This window comes from Dryobates pubescens, chromosome 15 (genome assembly GCF_014839835.1).
Source record: "Dryobates pubescens isolate bDryPub1 chromosome 15, bDryPub1.pri, whole genome shotgun sequence".
In the NCBI taxonomy this organism is placed as follows: Eukaryota; Metazoa; Chordata; class Aves; order Piciformes; family Picidae; genus Dryobates; species Dryobates pubescens.
The window spans coordinates 17,735,391-17,754,586 of record NC_071626.1 but is presented as its reverse complement, the minus strand read 5'-3'; the positions used below and the strand labels follow the sequence as shown (position 1 = coordinate 17,754,586).

At 50.5% G+C, this 19,196-nt stretch overlaps 1 protein-coding gene across 5 annotated transcripts; it reads left to right on the top strand.

Moving 5' to 3' along the window:
- The first annotated feature begins 104 nt into the window (after positions 1–104).
- On the top strand, positions 105–12,352 carry PEX5 (peroxisomal biogenesis factor 5). 5 transcript variants are annotated; one of them, XM_054167790.1, is made up of 16 exons: positions 105–207; positions 601–806; positions 1,287–1,322; positions 1,485–1,617; positions 2,718–2,852; positions 5,133–5,238; positions 6,412–6,502; positions 6,819–6,935; positions 7,311–7,403; positions 7,580–7,699; positions 8,222–8,365; positions 9,754–9,824; positions 9,993–10,208; positions 10,349–10,514; positions 10,710–10,867; positions 11,207–12,352. In XM_054167790.1, exons 2-16 carry the CDS (start codon positions 657–659, stop codon positions 11,406–11,408), a joined length of 1,938 nt encoding a protein of 645 aa, XP_054023765.1. In that variant the 5' UTR covers positions 105–207; positions 601–656; the 3' UTR covers positions 11,409–12,352. The 5 variants fall into 5 exon arrangements, with proteins under 5 accessions (XP_054023765.1, XP_009897926.2, XP_054023766.1 ...); XM_009899624.2 differs by lacking the exon at positions 105–207 and having other exon boundaries at positions 330–806; XM_054167791.1 differs by lacking the exons at positions 105–207; positions 7,311–7,403 and having other exon boundaries at positions 330–806.
- The last annotated feature ends 6,844 nt before the right edge of the window (positions 12,353–19,196 follow it).

Sequence of the window (19,196 nt, the reverse complement as noted above, 5' to 3'; positions counted from 1 at the left end):
ATTCGCTCTGGCGGCGGGGACCAGCAGGGACGTCTCTTCCGCCAGCAGCGCTGGGCCACCGCAAGAGCACCGTGCTCGGAAACCGGCCGCGCAGACACGGACCTCTGTCCCTTTAAGACACTGTCTGGGCGCTCGCCGGTTGCCTGGCCCTTTAAGACTTGGCCCTGCCCATCACCCCGTCAGGCCAGCGAGCTTCGGCAGCTCTAGGTACGGTGTCAGGCGGGGGAAGTCGCGCCGTCCCCACCGCCCGTGTGGGCTGGGACCGGGGACCCGGCAGCCGGGTGACTGGCGGGGGCGCGGGGCTCCGCTGGGGGGCTGTGGCCTTTGATGTCCCGGGCGGGCGGGCGGGGGCCGGGGCAGGGCGGAGGGAGCTGGCGCGGATGCGGCATGTCTCTGAGCCCGGTGCCGGCCTGTCCCGGCTCGGGGCCGAGCTCGGGGCCGCCCTGTCCGGGTAGGCGGCGGGCAGTGGTCGGCCTTTGCCCGCAGGCTCCCGGGCCCATAGGGCAGGAGGGCCTGGTGGGTGGCAGCTGGGCTGGGGCCCGGGGCCCCCGGCAGACGATTGCTTCGCCTGGTGTTCACTTGGTGTCTCTGCGGCCCCAGGGCCAGGTGCAGGCCTGCTGGGGTTTGGCGCTGAGCCTCCCTCTCTGCCTGGCGCCATGGCCATGAGGGAGCTGGTGGAACCGGAGTGCGGGGGCTCCAACCCCCTGATGAAGCTGGCTGGCCACTTCACCCAGGACAAAGCCTTGCGACAGGAAGGACTTCAGGGCCCGCGGGCGTGGACCCCTGGGGCTCCCGGAGCTGCAGCTGTGAGTGTTGAGGGTCGCTGGGGTTTGGATGGGGGCCCTGCCCGCACCTGGCTCAGCGCGGGTATGGGGTGCGCGGGCTGAAGGGGTGTGTGGGTGAGCAGCATGGAGCACCTGTTGCTGCAAGTTAGTGCAGTGTTGCTCTTTTTCACCTGGAGGAGGAGGCCGTGGGATCACCCGGGTTGTCCTGCAGGACTGTGGGATGAGAACCTGCTTGTGAAAGCTGGGTTTATGGGCACCCAGAGGATGTTGGTGGCTGCCTTACTCTCACAGGCCCTAACCCTGAAAGCGGTGTGGGGGCGTTGGGCAGTAGCACTCAAAGCGTTCCTGCTCCTTTAACTTCCATGACAGCAGGCAGCTAATGCAAGAAAACACTGACAGCCTAAGCTCAAGGAAGGTGTAAACTAATTGTGTCCTGCAGTGTGCGCCGGGGAGAGGTATGGAGTCAAGGCTGTTGGGATAATTGTGCATTAATTCCTGTAGGTGTCCAAACCACTGGATGTGGCCACTGAAGATGAGGTAAGAGCAAACTCTTGCATCTCTTTACTGCTGTTTTCATCAACACTGTTAGCTGTTTTGCTTAATATTAAACCTTCCTTCTGACAAGTCCATTTCTCTCATTCTGTGTGGCTCTGCTTGTTCATTTCTATCTTGTTTGTAATCTGTATCTGTCATTGGCAGTTGGTTGGAGAGTTCCTGCAAGAGCAGAATGCCCCTTTACTGTCCCGTGCACCTCAGACCTTTAAGATGGATGACCTGCTGGCTGAGATGCAAGAGATTGAACAGTCAAGCTTCCGACAGGCCCCGCAGAGAGGTAAGGGGAGCCAGGGTAGGTGTGGGGCTGGAAAAGATCTTGGTGTTTCAGTTAAGCTCCTAGCAGAGTGGCTGTCATCTATTTAGCACTTATTGTATCTGGAGTATTGTTTCTAGATTTGGGCTTCCTAGTATGTGGGCATACTGGAACCAGTCCTGTGGAGGTGCTCAGGGAGTGGAATATCTGGAATCAGAGGCTGAGGGAGCTGGGCTTGCCTGGGGGAGAGGGGCTGAAGTGGCAGGAACACACAGAGTGTCTGGTTGCTCTCTGCAGCAACCCCAGCCAGGATCTTGTGAATAGGAGAACTAACTAGATGTAGAGAAACATTTCTTCCACTGGAGAACTGGTGGAAAGTTACTAGGCTTGGACAAGTTCAGGAGCTACTTAATGAATGCCCTGAACAACCTGACCTCTAGCTTTAGTGCTAACCTGAAAGAACACTAGCAACTTCCAGAGATCTCTTTCAAGTAGAGTCTTTCTGTGATTTTACTCTAATGAAGTGTAATGGGTTGGGGCAGGTCCCCTCCCCACCACAGGCAGAAATAACGACTCAGACAAACGGATTGCAAAAAGTGATGAAAGTTTAAATAGAAAGCAGTGAATGTTACAGAAAACTCAAAGCGCAGTGACAAAGAAAGATCCCATCCCCACCTGAGGGTGCATGCAAAACCCCCAGGGCTCCTTCTTCCCCCTCCCTCTGCTGGGCTAGTCTCAGCTGGCCAGGCCTGAGACTGCCCATCCCCCTGTGGCCTTGGGCCCAGTCAGGCCCATGGCCGGGAGATCTCTCCCCCAGTTACCAAGTCTCGGAGAGGGAAGGAAAGAGGAAGTGCCAGACTCCACACTGGATCTTATAGTGGTGCAAAGAATTATGGTAGGAAATACACAATTTCCTGTGTCCATCCCTCTGGGCTGGACTTCTGGACACAGGAAGTGAATGCACCAGGGGGGCACCCAGCTCAAACTACAACATGAAGGGAAAGATCAGAGATGATGAGTGTTAGTCTGGACCACTTAAATCATGCCTTTGAGTCCACCAGTCCTTATTTCTGTGGTGGTGGTGTGTGGTGTTTTGGTTTTCTTTTCTTTTTCTGTCCTTTTAGCTCCTGGTGTGGCAGACCTGGCACTGTCTGAAAACTGGACCCAGGAATTCTTGGCTACAGCAGCTGATGCTGGTGATGTCTCTTCAGACTACAATGAGGCTGACTGGTCACAGGAGTTCATTGCTGAAGTGACAGGTGAAGGGTCCCTTCTGGAATGACTGTTGGGATGTTGCCTAGTCACATGCTGGCATGTAGTGGAGATTTGCTGAGTGGAATACTGGAAGAAGGTTTTGGGCCCAGCAGTCAATGTTGACTGTAGCAGCTTTAACAAGGGGAAGGATAAAAAAGAGGCTACTTTAGGAGAAAATGTGGTGCTGAAGCTTTTTGCTCAGGTGTAAATGTCTTCTATTTTTAGCTTAGGTTACTTGAAGAACTTAGGAGAAGCAGACTATTCCAAATGCTTTTATCAATGGGATATGATTCAGCTGATACAGATTCTGGATGTGGTCTGTTTCTGCTCTCTCTAAAGGCTAAATTTGTCCTTGTTACAAAGGTCAATATTGTGTAGTTGCATTGGCCAAATACTTAGTTGGCTTCGTGGAAGTAGAGCAGTGTTGCACCTTGGAAGTGAATGTTTCTGGCTCAAAGGTTAAACTTTCTGTTCCAAGTTACCAGTTCATTTAAGAAGCCATTCTTGTGTGTAGAACTGGGGCTGGAACGGGGGCCTCTTACCATCCATGACTTCATCTGGAAGTCTTAGGATGTAAATAGATGTTATTCTGTTCTCCAGAAGTGGCCAATTCTGGAGAAGTTAGGCAGCCCCATTCTTTGGCCTTCACTCTTTACACTTTTGGAAATACAAATCAGCATTAAAAAAGGTCTTTGAGAAAGTTGTGATAAAACCTAGCTCTTTGTAGGCTCTGCTTTTGGCAGAGCCTTGTTATGCATTGCTACTTTTCTTGACCTACATAGCATCCCATGTGGAAGAGATGAAGTTGTGAAATTAATGCAGGAGATCATGAGATGATTAGGACCACTGTGCCATCTGTATAATGCAAAGCCTGAACCTGTGAGGTCACACAAGCAGGGTGTAAGAATAACCATAACTCTCTGGCTCAAATGCAAAGGATGAGTTTGGTTTTATCTTGTGAACCAGGGGATCTCTGGAGCAGCACCTGGGCAGAGGCTTGCAAGTGGGAACATGGGACACTGTGCTAGAGAAATGCCCTGCTGCTTTCACCTGAGAGTGGGGATTTTGCAGGCCTGGCATGTTTGTTTGTTTGATAAGGTGCTCCTGGGCCTATCACAAATCTCTTTTCCAAACAAATCTTTTACTTGGCAGGCACACAAAATTGTCATCAGTATCATGTCTGGTTTTTGGCATCTCAGTTGCTCACTTGAGCATGTTTGCAGTCCTAGAACCTTAGAGGTTTTCTCCAGCCTTAATGATTCTATGTTCATTAAGACTGACTGCCAGCCCAGCACTACCATGCCCACTAAACCATCTCACAAAGTGGCATGGCTACATGTTTTTTTGAACACCTCCAGGGATGATGGCTCCACTTTCCCAGGCAGCCTTTTCCAATGCCTGACCATTCTTGCAGTGAAGTTTTTCCCAGCATCCAGCTTAAACCTTCCCTGGTGCAACTTGAGGCCATTTTCTCTCATCCTATCCCTTCTTATGAGGGAGAGGAGACCAATCCACACCTGGCTCCAACTCCTTCCAAGGAGTTGTAGAGAGTGAGAAAGTCCCCCCTCAGCCTCCTTACCACTAGACTAAACAGGCCCTGTTCCCTCAGCTGCTCCTCTCCAGACCCTTCACCAGCTTCCTTGTCCTTCTCTGGACTCACTCCAGCAACAAAATGCACTTTGTGTAGTGAGGGCCCCAAAACTGAACTCAGTAGTCAAAAAAAGTGTGGCTTCACCAGTGTGAATACAGGGCCACAATCACTTCCCCTCATTCTGCTGGTCATACTATTGCTGATCCAGGCCAGGATGGTGGTGGTCTTCTTGGTCACCTGGGCACACTCTGGCTCATCTTCAGCTGGCTGTCAATCAACTCTTCAAGTGGGCAGCTCTCCAGCTGCTCTTCCCCAAGTCTGGAGTGTTCATGGGGTTGTGACCCAAGTGCAGGTCCCAGCACTTGGCCTTGCTAAACCTCATCCAGCTGGCCTCAGCCCATTGAGGCTTGTCCAGGTCCCTCTGCAGAGCCTTCTTGCCGTTGAGCAGATCAGCTCTCCCTGGCAGCTCAGTGTCATCTGCAAGCTTACAGAGGGAGCACTGGGTCCCCTCAGTGAGCTGTTGTTTTCCCACAGAACCTTTCGGCTCAGAATACAGAAGCAACAAGCACAAGCAGCCTTTCTTTGAAGGGGTCTTCTCTGGATGTTAGCTAATGGTGTGTAAAGTGGAGAGAGCAATCTGCAGTCATTGTGAGTGGTAGGCAGCCTGCCTTACTCTTCTCTCCATTGCCTGCAGATCCACTGTCTGTGTCTCCTGCCAAGTGGGCAGAAGAATACCTAGAGCAGTCAGAGGAGAAGCTGTGGCTGGGGGAATCAGAAGACCAGGCTTTGGCAGATAAATGGTGAGTTGGTTTTCTCAGCACTGGGTATTTCTGCTGCTCCCTTGAGTGAGGGAAGCTTGGGAAGGGGACAGGAATGCACTGTGGCTGGAGTCTTTTTGAGTCATTTAACACAGGTTGATGTTCTCAGGCCTTTGGTTTCAGAGCAAGGAGGAAACAATGCCTGGGGACTGGAGTTTTTAAAGAGATCCTATCTTTGCTGTTTCCCAGTTCCAGAAAGACACTCTGGTCATGTAGGCTAACCTAAGCTCATGCCTAATGCAAAGTTCCCTACAGTGATTTCAGCAGTCAGTTCAGGAACTCCTCATCAAGCTCCGCCCCCGTACCCCCAATGCTTTTTCAGATTTAGAGATCTCAAGTGCTCAACTCCTACTTGTAAACTTCCACCACTTCATTACTCCTATCTGAAAAACCACATTCAGCCTTTCCTCTGGATGTTTCCAGATCCAGCCTTCCAGACATTACTTTCATGTGTTTTTGTGTGCTAAATAGAAGTTGTCTGCTATGGACCTTCTCTGTGTAGCTACCTGCTGGCTGCAGTCAAGTTTTTCAAGTAAAGCAGCAAGACACAAGCAATTTGGGCTTCTTGGGTCTTTCCCTAAAAGAAACTTTGCATATTTGGATTCTTCTTCCTCCTAGCTCTTGCCTTTTCTGATGCCCTTCTGCAAATGTGGACATTCCTGAATTACTGCTGCCAGTTCCAAAGGCTTCACCAAGGCTGGTTGTAGTAGTAACACCTGGAGTTCATCCTGTCCTGCTGTAAGCTAGCCAACATGTTAAGTTGTGCACTTGCTATCAGCCTTCAACTCTTTGCAGACCTGATGCTTTTCCAATACCCTATTCTCTTCCATGAGCATGACCTACTTTCTTTGTTCCTAGATAGGTGACCTTGGTTTGGTAGTGCTCAAACTTGCAATGTCTGGTAGCATGGGAGCTTGCCAAGGAATCCAGACCCTTCTGCAGAACTGGGCTGGCACTCTAATTAGTCACTTGCATATCTAGGAGTAATTTTTAGCAGGTGGATAAAGGTATTGAATCACTTCAGAGAGCCCCAGAGACTCTGAGGAGGCATTGCATCCCTCAGTACTGTTGTTTGGCCCATTGTGGAGGTGGTTGTTAGTGGAAGAGTTCGCTGCTGCCTGGTACCTGACTCTCTTTTCCTGCCTCTGAACACAGGTATGAGGAATATCAGCCTGAGGATGATCTGAAGAAAACTGTTAGTGATTTTGTCTCTAAAGTGGATGACCCAAAACTCAAGAATTCTGAGGTGAGAAGTTCCCTGACTGGGGCTGACAGATGTGAAAAAGGGATGTGGGGAATGAGAAGGGGGCATAAAGCCTCCTGCTGTGCTGCATTTCCATGAGTTTCTATGAATCAGTGAAAACAGACCTGCAATCCACTCTAGATACCGGCCACCTCTACCATGCAGCTCTGACGTCCTGTCCTCCCCATCTCTTTGGGCCTTTTTTGCTGACCTTGCAGAGACAAGTCCTCTTAGAGCAGGAGGGGGGCATGGGCAGGGGGCTTGCTGGCAGAGCAGCTGCCCAGCTCAGCTCCAGCCTTATCTCCTTTCTCTGCCACAGTTCCTAAAGTTTGTGCGCCAGATCGGAGATGGGAGGGTATCGATCGAAGCTAATCAGGTGACCCACAGAGACCAGGATCAGGCAGAGCAGTGGGCAACTGAGTTTATACAGCAGCAGGTAGGAGCCCCAGCCCTTATGTGCCAGAGCCCAGGAGGAAAGGTTTTTGCCACAGTGCTCACTGTGGGAGCGAGGGAGAACGGCAAGTCCAGCTCTGAGCCGTGGCCTAGCCTGGGGGAGGTGAGGGAGGGGCTGGTAGGCTCTCCTTAGCAGAGTCTAGCCAGGGGCTGGGGATGCGCTTGGGTAGTGTGAGTGTTCTCTCCTGTAGCACCCGGGAGGAAGGACGTGCCCCAGTGAACTCTGTTTCGCTGTGTGCAGTCAGTTCTCGTTGATGGGGAGGAGGGGTCATCACAGACCCCAGCTGCTGTTGTGGGAGGTGGCCTGATGCTGCCAAACTCTAAAAAGAAAGGTGTATTTCTGTTTTCAACCTCCCAGGGGGCATCCGATGCCTGGGTGGATCAGTTTGCGCCATCTGGGAACATGTCAACCCTTGATATGGAATTTGAGCAGGCAAAGACTGCTGTGGAGGTAAAGCTGGCAGAGGAGGAGGGCTAGGGTGCCGACCAAGAGCCTCTGCTAGGGTTTCCTCTCCTTTGCATGCTTTGAGGAGGGCTAGAAGTGTTTCAGAAGGTGATCTCTGGTGTGCCTGTAAGAGCTCAGTGTGTGATTTGAGGCACCTTAGTCACATTCTGTTCTCCATTCAGTCAGATGTGGACTTCTGGGACAAACTCCAGGCAGAATGGGAGGAGATGGCCAAGAGAGATGCAGAGGCTCACCCTTGGCTCTCTGACTATGAAGACCTCAGCTCTTCATCATATGACAAGGTAATATATCTAACAGGCTCTCAGTCCTTGCACTGTGCTTTGGAGGGGACTGGCAGTAGTATGTCTTCCTCACAGATGAGTTCCACAGACCCTGCTAGGATCCTGATCTCTTCTTGTCACGTGTGTCCTCATCCCAGATCAAGTGGGGGTTAAGCAAATTAGTCTTTTCACCCATGCTTGTCTGCAAATGCTGTCTAGTTCTTGTTCAACACCAAACAGCAGTTAATGCTGGGTTTCTCTGTAGTGAGCACAAGTGGTGTTGCTGCCCCCAGGCTGCTAGAACCCACAGCAGATGCTGACTCTCTGGTGCAACCTGTCACAGGTGTGGTTTGGGGGAGTTCTGCAGCACAGCGTGGGCGGGAAGCAGAGCCATTGCTGTTCTTTGGCCTGCTGCAAACTAGCAGAGAGGCAGAGGTGCTCACTGCCCTACAGCTGGAGTGTTTCTGCTGCAGCAAGACTAGGCTGTGCTGTTCTCCCTAAGCCTGTCCCCTAGCATTGGTCCCTGTCTGTCTTCCCTGCCAGGGTTACCAGTTTGAGGAAGACAATCCCATGAGAGATCACCCGGATGCGTTCGAGGAGGGGCGGAAGCGCCTGCAGGAAGGTGACCTCCCCAACGCTGTCCTGCTCTTTGAGGCTGCAGTGCAACAGAAGCCAGATCATATGGAGGTGAGAGCAGAGAGGACTTCCTTCAGAGGCAGGAGCTGTGCAGAGTGTATGAAATCATCTCGTTTTGCCCTGGGGTATGTAGCTGATGTCAGACACTCCCCCAGGAGAGCTGTAGGTGAGGAGGACCCTTATGACTAAGGTCAGTTATAAAAAGCACAAAGTCTTGAGCCTAGAGCTCTGTGAAGTCTTTGGAACACAAGAGACTGCTTAGAATGCAAGTAACCTTATGTGGTCCTCTTTTGGCATGCCTGCCTCAAGGACCCAGGCATGCTGAATTCTAAGTGTCTCTGATGAAAGCCCTAATTACATATGATTGGAAATACTTAATTTAAGCCTGAGGCTTAGGTGGAAGTGACCTCTTGGAACAGAGGTTCTTGGCTTTGGAGAATACAAACATCCAGCTTTCTAGGGCACTGAGAGTAGGTGAAAAGAAAGCAGATGTTTTGGAAATCCACTTTAAAGTGGTCAAAAGATGTTGCTTATGGGCATTCTAGGAACCTTTACACTGAGGGGCTGCCAGAGCCTTGGAGCAGGCTACCCAGAGAGGTTGTGGAGTCTCCTTCTTTGGAGACATTGCAAACCCACCTGGATGTGTTCCTGTGTGACCTGCCCTAGGTAATCCTGCTCTGGCAAGGGCTTTGGACTGGATGATCTCTTGAGGTCCCTTCCAGCCCCTGACATTTTGTGATTCTGTGGATCTCAGAGGCAGTGTGGGCTGCAGGCTGAGCATAGTGGAGAGGTAGTTGTAACAGGAAGAAATCTTGGGCCAGTTCTGGCCAGCTGTATGGAAAGCATTGCTGGCTCATGGGCATCCTTCTGTCCAGCAAGACCCCCAGAGTTGCTCTCCACATGGAGATAGAAGTGGCTTTCATGCACTGCTGTCACAATGATTGAAGTTGCTTTCAAACAGCAGTGCTGCTGCTTTCAGGTCTGGTGTTCAGCTCCCAAAGATTATCACTTGCTTGTGGACCACTGCACAAGTGTGTACAGCTGCTTGCCTTGGAAGTGGTCTTGTTCTCAGCACTGCTGCTGGGCCATTTTGTTCTCAGCAAGTGAGAGATCAGCTTTCCCTCCTCCCTCTGCAGTTTGACCACAGAAGTTAAAGGTGGATATTCTGCGGCTTAGAAGTGTGAGACTGCCAAGAGCTGCTTTGTGACACATCTCCAGATGGATAGTTGGCTGCTGCTTTTCACTGTAGCAGTGCCAGCTGTACTGGCCTCAAGCACCAATGTGCTGTCTTCAGGAGAAGCATTTCCATGGCTGCCATGTGCAACCTGCATGTGTGTGACTGTGTGCTCTGGGAAAGTGCGGGGTCATGCTATGGGTTTAACCTCTGTCTTCACTGGCTGATCCTCTCATCTGATTTCCTGTATCCTTATCTCCTCCAGGCCTGGCAGTATCTGGGAACCACCCAAGCAGAGAACGAGCAGGAGCTTTTGGCAATCAGTGCCCTCAGACGGTGAGTGTTGCAAAACCCCTTCTGAGCCCTTGCCCCTCGTCTAGTGTGCAGTGCCACAAGGGCCACGTGGCTGGCAGGCTGTGCTGTGGCTTGATCATGTTACCTCCTCTCTGGAGGTCTCCCAGACTGATTTAATCCTGGATTTGCTTTTCTTTCTTTGACTTGCAGATGCTTGGAGCTGCAGCCTGGCAACCTGACTGCGCTTATGGCCTTAGCAGTCAGCTTCACCAACGAGTCCCTGCAGAAGCAGGCATGTGAGACCCTGCGGGACTGGCTGCGCCATAAACCAGACTATGCCCACCTGCTGGAGAAGGAACCGCAGGAGAGTGTCTCGGGGACAAGCCTGGGGCCTCCCAAGCATGTCCTAGGTTCACTGCTGTCAGAGTGAGTTAGGGTTCTCAATTTCAGCCTAAAGCTGAAAGACTTCTTGGAGGGTTGGGCCTGGTCCAATCGGGAGCAGAGGGAGCAATCTAAGGCCAGCTCTCTCCACAGTCCACCAATATCCTTCTGCTGTGCTTTTTCAGCTCGCTGTTTGCAGAGGTTAAAGAGCTGTTTTTGGCAGCTGTGTGCAGCAAACCCTCAACTGTGGACCCTGATGTTCAGTGTGGCCTGGGTGTCCTCTTCAACCTCAGTGGCGAGTACGAGAAGGCTGTGGATTGCTTCAATGCTGCCCTCAGCGTGCGCCCCAATGTAAGAAAGGGCAGACTGGGGGTGCTGGAGGTACCTGGAGGCTTAGTGGGTGAAGGCTTGGATGAAAGTGCTGCTCAAAGAGAGGCACACTTCTGGAGTGGAGGAATGGGACAGACATTTGGGGAAGGGAGAGCTGACTTGAAGCTTAAAAATATGCAGTTGATCTCAGCCCTTTCTCTCTGCCCTCTCTTCCAGGACCACCTCCTGTGGAACAAGCTTGGTGCCACCCTGGCCAACGGGAACCGGAGTGAGGAGGCTGTGGCTGCGTACCGCCGGGCCCTGGAGCTGCAGCCAGGGTACATCCGCTCCCGCTACAACCTGGGCATCAGCTGCATCAACCTGGGTGCCCACCGGTGAGCACAGCGTGGGCAGGCCTGCTGTCACCCATGGGTGTGGCACGTGGCTGGGGAGAGAGAACCTGGTGGGTTACTCAGGCAGCACCACGCTGGCTGCAGTCCACCCTTGGCATAGTGAGTGGACTCGGTGCCAAGAGACAGTTGGAGCAGAGGCCATCTGGGCTTCAGCCTCTGCTGAGAGGGAAGGAGGAGCCTCTGACAGCTCCAGAGTGAGGCAGGATTTGGTGAAGAGAAGTCTGTGTTGAGAGGGGGGAGGCACTTCAGAAGGAAAAGGGGCAGGGGCTCTGAGATGTCCCATCTTCTCCAGTAAGTGTGTGTATGTTCTCACGTTGACAGCGAGGCTGTGGAGCACTTCCTGGAGGCTTTGCACATGCAGCAGAAGAGCCGAGGCCCGCGGGGGCAGCACGGCGCCATGTCTGACAACATCTGGAGCACCCTGCGCATGGCCCTCTCCATGCTGGGCCAGAGTGACCTCTATGGGGCAGCTGACTCCCACGACCTTCCCACGCTGCTTAAGGCATTTGGGCTGCAGCAGTGACCTTCCTTAGGAAACCTTCCCTAGGGCTCATGCATCTTTGCTCTGGTAGGGCAGCTCACTGCCACCTGTTTTCTCAAGGACTTTCCACCGAAGTGTGCAGCTTCCTCCACTTGTGCTGTGGCCTGAGCACTGCTGAGCAGTTCCTTCACCACCTCTGTGACTGACACTCTGCTGCTAGGCAGTTGATCCAAATAGGGAAGAAAGCAGCACCAGGCATCTGCAGTCATGGCCAGGTTGGCTGTGAGACCTTGTCGTGGCTGTTCTGCAGAGCCTGTGTGTTGGATGTCTCCGGTGTGGGTCGCCAGGTGGTGGAAGTGTGATAAATTGTGGAGTTTGAGCATGCTTCCCCCATATGTGTGCTTGCAGTTGTGTGGAGGTGGGTTGCTGGGGAAAAGTGGGGGCAGCAGTCCCCTGTTCTGGGCACTGCTAACTTCATGGTACAGCCAGGTGCTAGTTTCTCAGTGTCTCTTCATGACTCTTTTAAGAGCAGTGTTGTACTTAGGTGGAAGCCCTTGCCCTGTCAGGGTAAGAGGAGATCCCAAAGTTCAGACTTGAGTGTGATAGGAATAAAAGTCAAAAATGTACCCAAAATAGGGTGGGGAAAGGGTCAGGTCTTAATTTTCACTTGATCATGTGTCACGGTTTTCCTTTATGCAGAAGTTCCTGATCTTGTCTGTAACTGAATCTTGTTAATTATAAATATCTGTATATGATTCTGGTGGGGAAAAGGGGTTTTTAATTGTAAAGTATTTTATATAGTAAGGGGGCAAGAATTAAAACTGCCACAATGCTGTCTGGCTGTGCCTGTGTTGGAGCTGCATGCAGGGGGTAGTATGAGATGTAAGGCATCTGCTTTTGAAAAGATAGGTCAGAATCTCAGCTTCTCTCTCCCCTTTGGGTGTGGGTTGTGTTTTATTGATAGATAGGTGTGAAGCTTAAAGGACCTCCTTTTACTGTAGCCTCAGCGAGGGTTGTTTAGCCTGGAGAGAAGGAGGCTGAGGGGAGACCTTGGTCTCTACAACGCTCTTGAAAGGAGGTTAGTTTTGGTCTCCTCTCCCTGGTAACAAGTGACAGGACAAGAAGTGGCCTCAAATTGTACCAGGTGAGGATCAGGTTGGACACTTACAGAAGCTTTCTTAACTGAAAGGGTTCTCAAAGCCTGAACCAGGCTGCCCAGGGATGTGGTTGAATCCCTGTGCCTGGAGGTGTTTGAAAGAGAGAGTTGTGCTGAGGGACATGGTTTAGCATGAGCCTTGGCATCAGAGTTAGAGAATGGCTGGGCAGCGTGTTCTGAAAGGGCTTTCCCAGCCAAAGCAATTCTGGGATTCTACAGGAGAACAAAACATCTGTTCACTATTAAGCCTCATCAAAGGAAAAAGGAAACTAGTTTTGTGACCAATTAAAAACACTTCTGCTTTGGAGCAACAGTTACTAGAACAAGTCTTCATCTTTTGAAGTGTTTTCTGCACCTTTTCAAGACATGTTCGTCGTTAGTCTGTCTTGTTTTGCTGTTTGCCTGCTGAGGGCACCAGAGGAGGGATTTACCCTTTCCCTCTCTGAGTATTTGGTTTTGTCCTGCTTTCTTTCCTGGGTTGAGATGCTATTTCTGCAGGAGGGGAAGTGTGAGAAACACTTCACATAATCAAAAAAACCCAGAACATATCACACCAGCCTTTCCCCAAGCCATAACTATTTCCAGTCTCAAACCCTCTGGTATTCTGCTTTGTTCAGTGGCTCTCTTCCTTTCCCACAAAAGGTGGAGGTGAGTGACAGAGGAATTGATTTAGTTTGCAGTCCCAGCACCACTGGGACCAGTGCTCCTCAGAACCAGATAATTTCTTTGTGAGCTTGGCAGTGTCGATATAGAGATCCATTCCCAAGCAGTTGTGTCCACACATCCTATCCTCTATCACCTTTCCATTTTCCTTGGTGCCATGAAAAGCTCCACTGCTAACTGGGGATCTGCAAAGATGAGGTGAGGGATGGAGGAGCTCACTGCTACCTGCACCCCTCTGTAACACCGCTGAGACTCAGCCTCACTCTGTGTTGCCTTTGTAGATCATACCCTTGCCCAAAGGGCTTTTCTGAGTCTAAAGATGCCACTCCCCCAGCAGCCTCTGCTCACATGACCCAACGGGAGCAATTAGCTCTCAGAAATGAGCACTTAAGTGATAGGACAAGAGGAAATGGTCTCAAGTTGCAGCAGGGGAGGTTCAGGTTGGCTATTAAAAGAAACTTCTTGGCTCAAAAGGTTCTCAAAAATGGGAGTAGACTCTCTAGGGGAGGTGTTTGAATCCCCATCCCTGGAGGTGTTTAAAAGAGGCAGCAGTGTGGTGCTGAGGGACATGGTCTAGCACCAGCCTTGGCAGAGTTGGAGAGGGGTTGGACTGAATGATCTCAAAGGGCTTTCCCAACCAAAACAAGTCTGTGATTGTGTACAGAGCTTGAACGTTCACTTGGGGAAACTCAAGCTCTTCTTCCACCACAGCATTCTCTCTATTTGCTGCTTGCACACTTGCAAGCCTTCAGTGTTGCTTCCTGTCCTATTCATTTAATCCATTTCTTGGACTTCTCCAGCTGGACCCATAGAAGCTTTTCATCTGCCTTCAGCACTAAAAACCTACTGCAGGAGCAGGGCTACAGCAATTTCTCCTTTTTCTTTTTCCATGTGCATCTTCAGAGACAGCTCTTCACCCAGCACAACAGTCACCTCCCATTCAATTCAGCTGCTGCCTCTTCTTTTAATTTCTTCTTGGTTTTCTTTGTCAGAATATTCCTCCTCCCCTTTGTTGCTGTTGCTTCTCCAGAGTGCCTGATTTGACTTTGGCTTCATCATAGCAATACCATGGCAAAGCTGAAATGAGATTCTCCCTCTGTGTAAATCAAATCTCCTGAAGTGCAAAGCATGAAGTCTTCCATCAGAGAGACACAGGCATCACTGGGAAAATAACTGACACAGTGAAAAAGAGAGCAGCTGCATTAGGTTATTCCTGTAAGGAATTCCTCTTCTTGCAGCAAACTTGTCTTTGTCTCTTGTATGGTCCCAAAGTCCTATTCCTGTTCATAGATCCACATATTCCTGAGAACATGGGGAATTCAACTACCTAAACACCCCCAGCCTTAGACATCAGCACAGACACACCCTGAATCCCCTGGACCCGTGGCATGTGGATGATGTTTGTGCCCCCCATGCAGACTGCACTCAGACAGCTAAAGCTGCTGCGTGGCTGCTGCTCTGAGCCACGCTCCCAGAATAAAGCATTTATCAGCCTGGAGCTGCTCTGTATCAGCTTCCACTGCAATGATCTTCAGATCCAAGGACAACGCAGCATGAAGTGTCCCTATCAGCAGCACAAGCTGGAATGAGCTGGTGTTTGTGTGCACTACCAGCCATCATCAATGGAGCAGCAAACCCAAGCCATGTAGCTTTTGGAAAGGCTAGAATCAAACTCTCTTTTAGTATCTGTAGAGCCACAGCCCACAAGAGAGGCTCTTCCCCACAAGGAATCACAACAGATATCTCTTATGTGTTTAAGAAATGACTACTGACAGCAAGGCAAGCATCTGGTTTGCATTTTATGCTCTCTCAGGAGCCACTGGAAGGAGATGCTGACAGTGACCAACAGGTGCAGAGAGCAGAGGAGAGGCTGGTGAGCTGCAGCTGGGAGCCCTGCACGCAGCATATCTGCACAGGAAAATGCCCCTGACTCATGACAGGGACTCACAGCCTTGTAACCACCCTGCAGGAGGTGCAGGTGACAGGAACACGCTAGAAATTCACTGCTGCCTGGGGCCAAGTGCTGACTGATCAGAGTGGGACCTTGTGTGTTCCACGTGTGACACAGAGAAAGAGGCAAGCAGCAGGAAGTGGTTTGGTATCTGTCACCGTTAACATACTTGTTGAAGCACTTTAACTGCACAGGTCACTGGTCAAGTGCAGGTCTCTAGTGAAAGATGAGAACTCATCACAACCTTTTTGCCCTGTTACAGCATCAGTGCTGTGCTACTGACACAGTAACTCTCTTGCTGCCACACGCAGCGTGACTACATGATGAGCCTTACCAGGACTAATGGCAACCAGTAATGAACAGTGTCCCTCAGGCATCCATAATGGGACAAACACCATTTAATACCTTCACCAAGGCCATAGTGGGATTGAATGTACCCACAGCAAGTCTGCAGGTGATGTTAAGCTGAGTAATGCAGTTGATATGCTGATGGAAAGGTACCATCCTTGTGGACCTTGACAGGCTTTGGGAATAGGCCTACATGAACCTCATGGAGTTCAACAAGGCCAAATACAAGGCCCTGCACCTCTCTCAGGACAATCACCAGGAGCAGTAAAGGCTGGGGTTGAAAGCAGCCCTGCAGAGGAGGAATTAGGGAGAGCAGTGGATGAAGAATTAGGCATGAGCCAGCCATGTGTGCTTGCAGCCCAGAAAACCAACCCCATCACAGGGTCATGAAGCTAGTCAGGTCAAGGGAGGTGATTCTGCCTCTCTACCCTTCTCTCCTGAGGTACAACCTGAAGAACTGTGCCCAACTCTTGAGTTTCCAGTACAGAAGAAACAGGGACCTGTTAAAGCAAGTTCAGAGGAGAGTCTGGAAAATGGTGAGGGCTGAAACACTTTTCCTTAGAAGAAAAGCTGAGAGTTGGGGTTGTTCATCCCAGGGAAGGGAAGGCTCTGGGGAGACATCACTGTGGCCTTTCAACATATAAAGAGAAGTGATGACTTTTACTAAGGCCTTTTAAACCAAAAGAGGGGAGATTTGGATTGGAAATAAGGAAGAATTTTTTTGTGATGAGAGTGGTGAGGCAGTGGGAGGAGGCTGCCAAGAGAAATCATGTGTGCCCCATCCCTGGAAGTATTCCAAACCAGGATGGATGGGCTTCTGAGCAAGCTCAGCTAGTGAAAGATGTCCCTGCTCATGGCAGTGGACTTGGACTAGATGATCTTTAAAGGTCCCTTCCAGCTCAAAGTGTTCTGTGACTCCATGACTCTAGGATGTGTAAGTTCAGCAATACAATGAACTTTGCTCTGGTTGCAGGCCAGGTTATCTTAGCCTCATATCACTTTTTTCACATTTACAGGAGGTGCACTGCAACAAGCCTAAAAATTCTGCATCAGCAAAAAGAGCTTCAGGTATCAGCAGGATGAACCTTTCAAATGTGAGGTTTTCCAGGGGTGACCGAGGAGGGAGTTTACTCAACAGGCCTGCGTAGAACCATGTGTGGCTCTAGTAAAGCTTTAGCATCGTTACAGCTAGAGCTGGCTGGTTGAGGGTTGTGGTATTAAAGGACACAAGGATAATGCTTTGAGAGCAAAAATATTGTTTGGGGGTTTTGTTTGTTTGGTTGGTTTTGATGAGCATATTTTTTGGAGGAATGGTTAACCAAGCTAAGTCTGTTTAACCTGAAGGAGTTAGTAAGAAGAATTGAGAACGTTTTTCACACCCAAAAAGAGGAAGGAAGGAGGCTGCTCTCTGTTTCCCTGGTGGAGAGGAACATTGGAATTACTTCTGGAAGAAGCTGGGGGAGTTTTCAGTCATCCTACATGGATGTCACAAAATCTCCACCCTGCCATGAGCAGGGGCTTCAAGCAGAAAACCTGAGAGGTCTCTTCCAGCCCAAATATTTCTCTAGTTCTATAAACCTCTCTTCACCTTGTGATAGACACAGTGTAAAGTCCTTTTGAGGTCAAGACCGGTTAGAATTCAATGATCTTGAAGGTCTTCCAACCAAGGCAGTTCTATGTATCCACCTGCTGAACTAAGCACCAATGCTACCTGAGGAACAGGCTCCAGAAAACTATTCCAAAGAGGCTTTCTAAAGCCATAGTTTGTTTAGTAAGGGAATCAAAGCCAAGTGGTGCAAATACACCACAGAACAGTTTGGTTTTCAGTTTAATGAGAAGAATCTGAATGCTGAAATGAAGTTCTAAAATCCCAGGGAGCAGCAACAGTGCTCAGCCCCTTCGGTGGTGTGTTCTGCCCATGCTCGAGTCGTTCCAAAGTGAGTATGCAAAGACCTAATCACACCTGCAGGTGGAACCCTGGCATTAAAACCAGCTGGGTGGCAAGGCAGCAGAGTTTTCACTAGATCCTGTCTTCCAGTAGCTGATGATTAGCACCCTGCACACATCCTGCAAAGCTCCATGCATTGCAAACCAAGGGGAGCAGCTAGGCCTCCCTGTCAGCTGGCTTCCTGGAAGACAAGATCTGACCCTGAGCCTAATTTTACATTTGGCAGTTAGCAGAACCAGCCTGATCTAGTTCTGTGGTTGGTTTCAGCTGTGAAATATTCATTCTTTTCTACCACCTTTCTGAGGACAGGTTATCTGCAGGGTACTTCACAGGCTTTGCAGGCCAGACATGCTCAAGAGGCTGCCTGCTAAGATACCAATGGAAACACTCCTGCAGCTCATCCAAGGGAGCCCTGCAGGCTGCTGTGTGCACACAGGCTGGGAATCTGTCCTCAGGGGTGGCCATGATTTTGCTTCTGTATGGTGTAAAAAGCCTGCTCTGGAGCCTAATCTGATGTAGTGTGACAGTGTAAGACTGCACCTGAGTTCAGAAGCCCTATTGTAAGTCAGCCCCTCCTAGCCCAGGGGCTGCACTGCACCAACAGAACAGCAGCTCTGGCACCCAGGCTTGCGCCTGCCTGCAGCACAGGGCTGCACAGCAGCTGACACTGGCCCCTTGTCAGATGAACACCACAGTGTGCATGCAGACTGGCCTTGGAGGAGGCAGGAGAGCTGGGAGGGACCAGCATCTGACCTGGTGACTGGACTGAACCAAGAGACTGCACTGAAATCTTGTGGAAGGCCTCTTCACCCCATTTGGCTGCAGACCTGAGTGAGGTGGGATCTTACCTGTACAGTGATGTCACTTGTCAAGAACTGGATTTTTCAAATGCTAGTCTCAGTAAGTATGATTTTTCACTAGCTTGAGTGCTACAATCACAGAGAACATCTATCCCAGAAAAGGAAGATATTGAGAGAGCACATCTGGAAAAAGCCTATCTTTGAATTTCATGGCTGGGATATCTTTCCTCTGGTGGCTTCTTGGGAAGGGCCTGCATGAGCCTGGACAAAATCTGATGAGATTAGACCTAAATCCAGTGGCTGGTGGAGTAACCATATCATGACAGGCCAGCAGCTATCCTGGTTCCACAGTCTACTCTCATGAGGATGCCCTCCACACACAGATGGGAGGGAAAATAACACAACTCCCCCGGGTTGAGATAAGGAGGTTAATAAGCTGATCCAGCAGAGTGAGGTTTAACAAGACCAAGTGCTGGGTCCTCCACGTTGCTCACAAAACCCCAGCTACAGGCTGGGCAGAATAGTTGGAAAGCAGCCTGGTGGAAAAGGATCTGGAGCCCCTGCCAGGCCACAGGCAGAAGCCTACACGGAAAGAGTGAATGTAGGCGAGTTCATGGTCAGGGCAGCAGGTGAGCTCCCTCCTTGCCCACCTTGTTCCCCCAGGTACCTCTGAACAACAGATAGGAGGCTGTGGTTGAGAAAGACCAGTGAAATGAAGATGTGGGTTATGGGCAGCCTACACCAGACCTATGTCCACAGTCAGAAAGGCCAACTGCCTGCATCACAACCACATCCCCAAGGAAGAAGGGTTGTAGTCATAGGTGACTCCCTCCTGAGAGGAGCAGGGGGTTCAATATGCAAGGTAGACCCTCCTCACAGAGCAGTGTGCTGTCTCCCTGGAGCCTGGTTTAAGGGCATCACTAAGAAATGTCCTGTCTTGGTAGAGTCCTCAGACTATTACCCA

Bases quoted from the DNA above. Each gene is read 5' to 3' on its own strand.
- PEX5 (XM_054167790.1), top strand. From the start codon at position 657: ATGGCCATGAGGGAGCTGGTGGAACCGGAGTGCGGGGGCTCCAACCCC. The intron at 1,618-2,717 runs GTAAGGGGAGCC...CTGTCCTTTTAG, and splicing joins CCGACAGGCCCCGCAGAGAG to CTCCTGGTGTGGCAGACCTG. The intron at 7,700-8,221 runs GTAATATATCTA...CTTCCCTGCCAG, and splicing joins GCTCTTCATCATATGACAAG to GGTTACCAGTTTGAGGAAGA.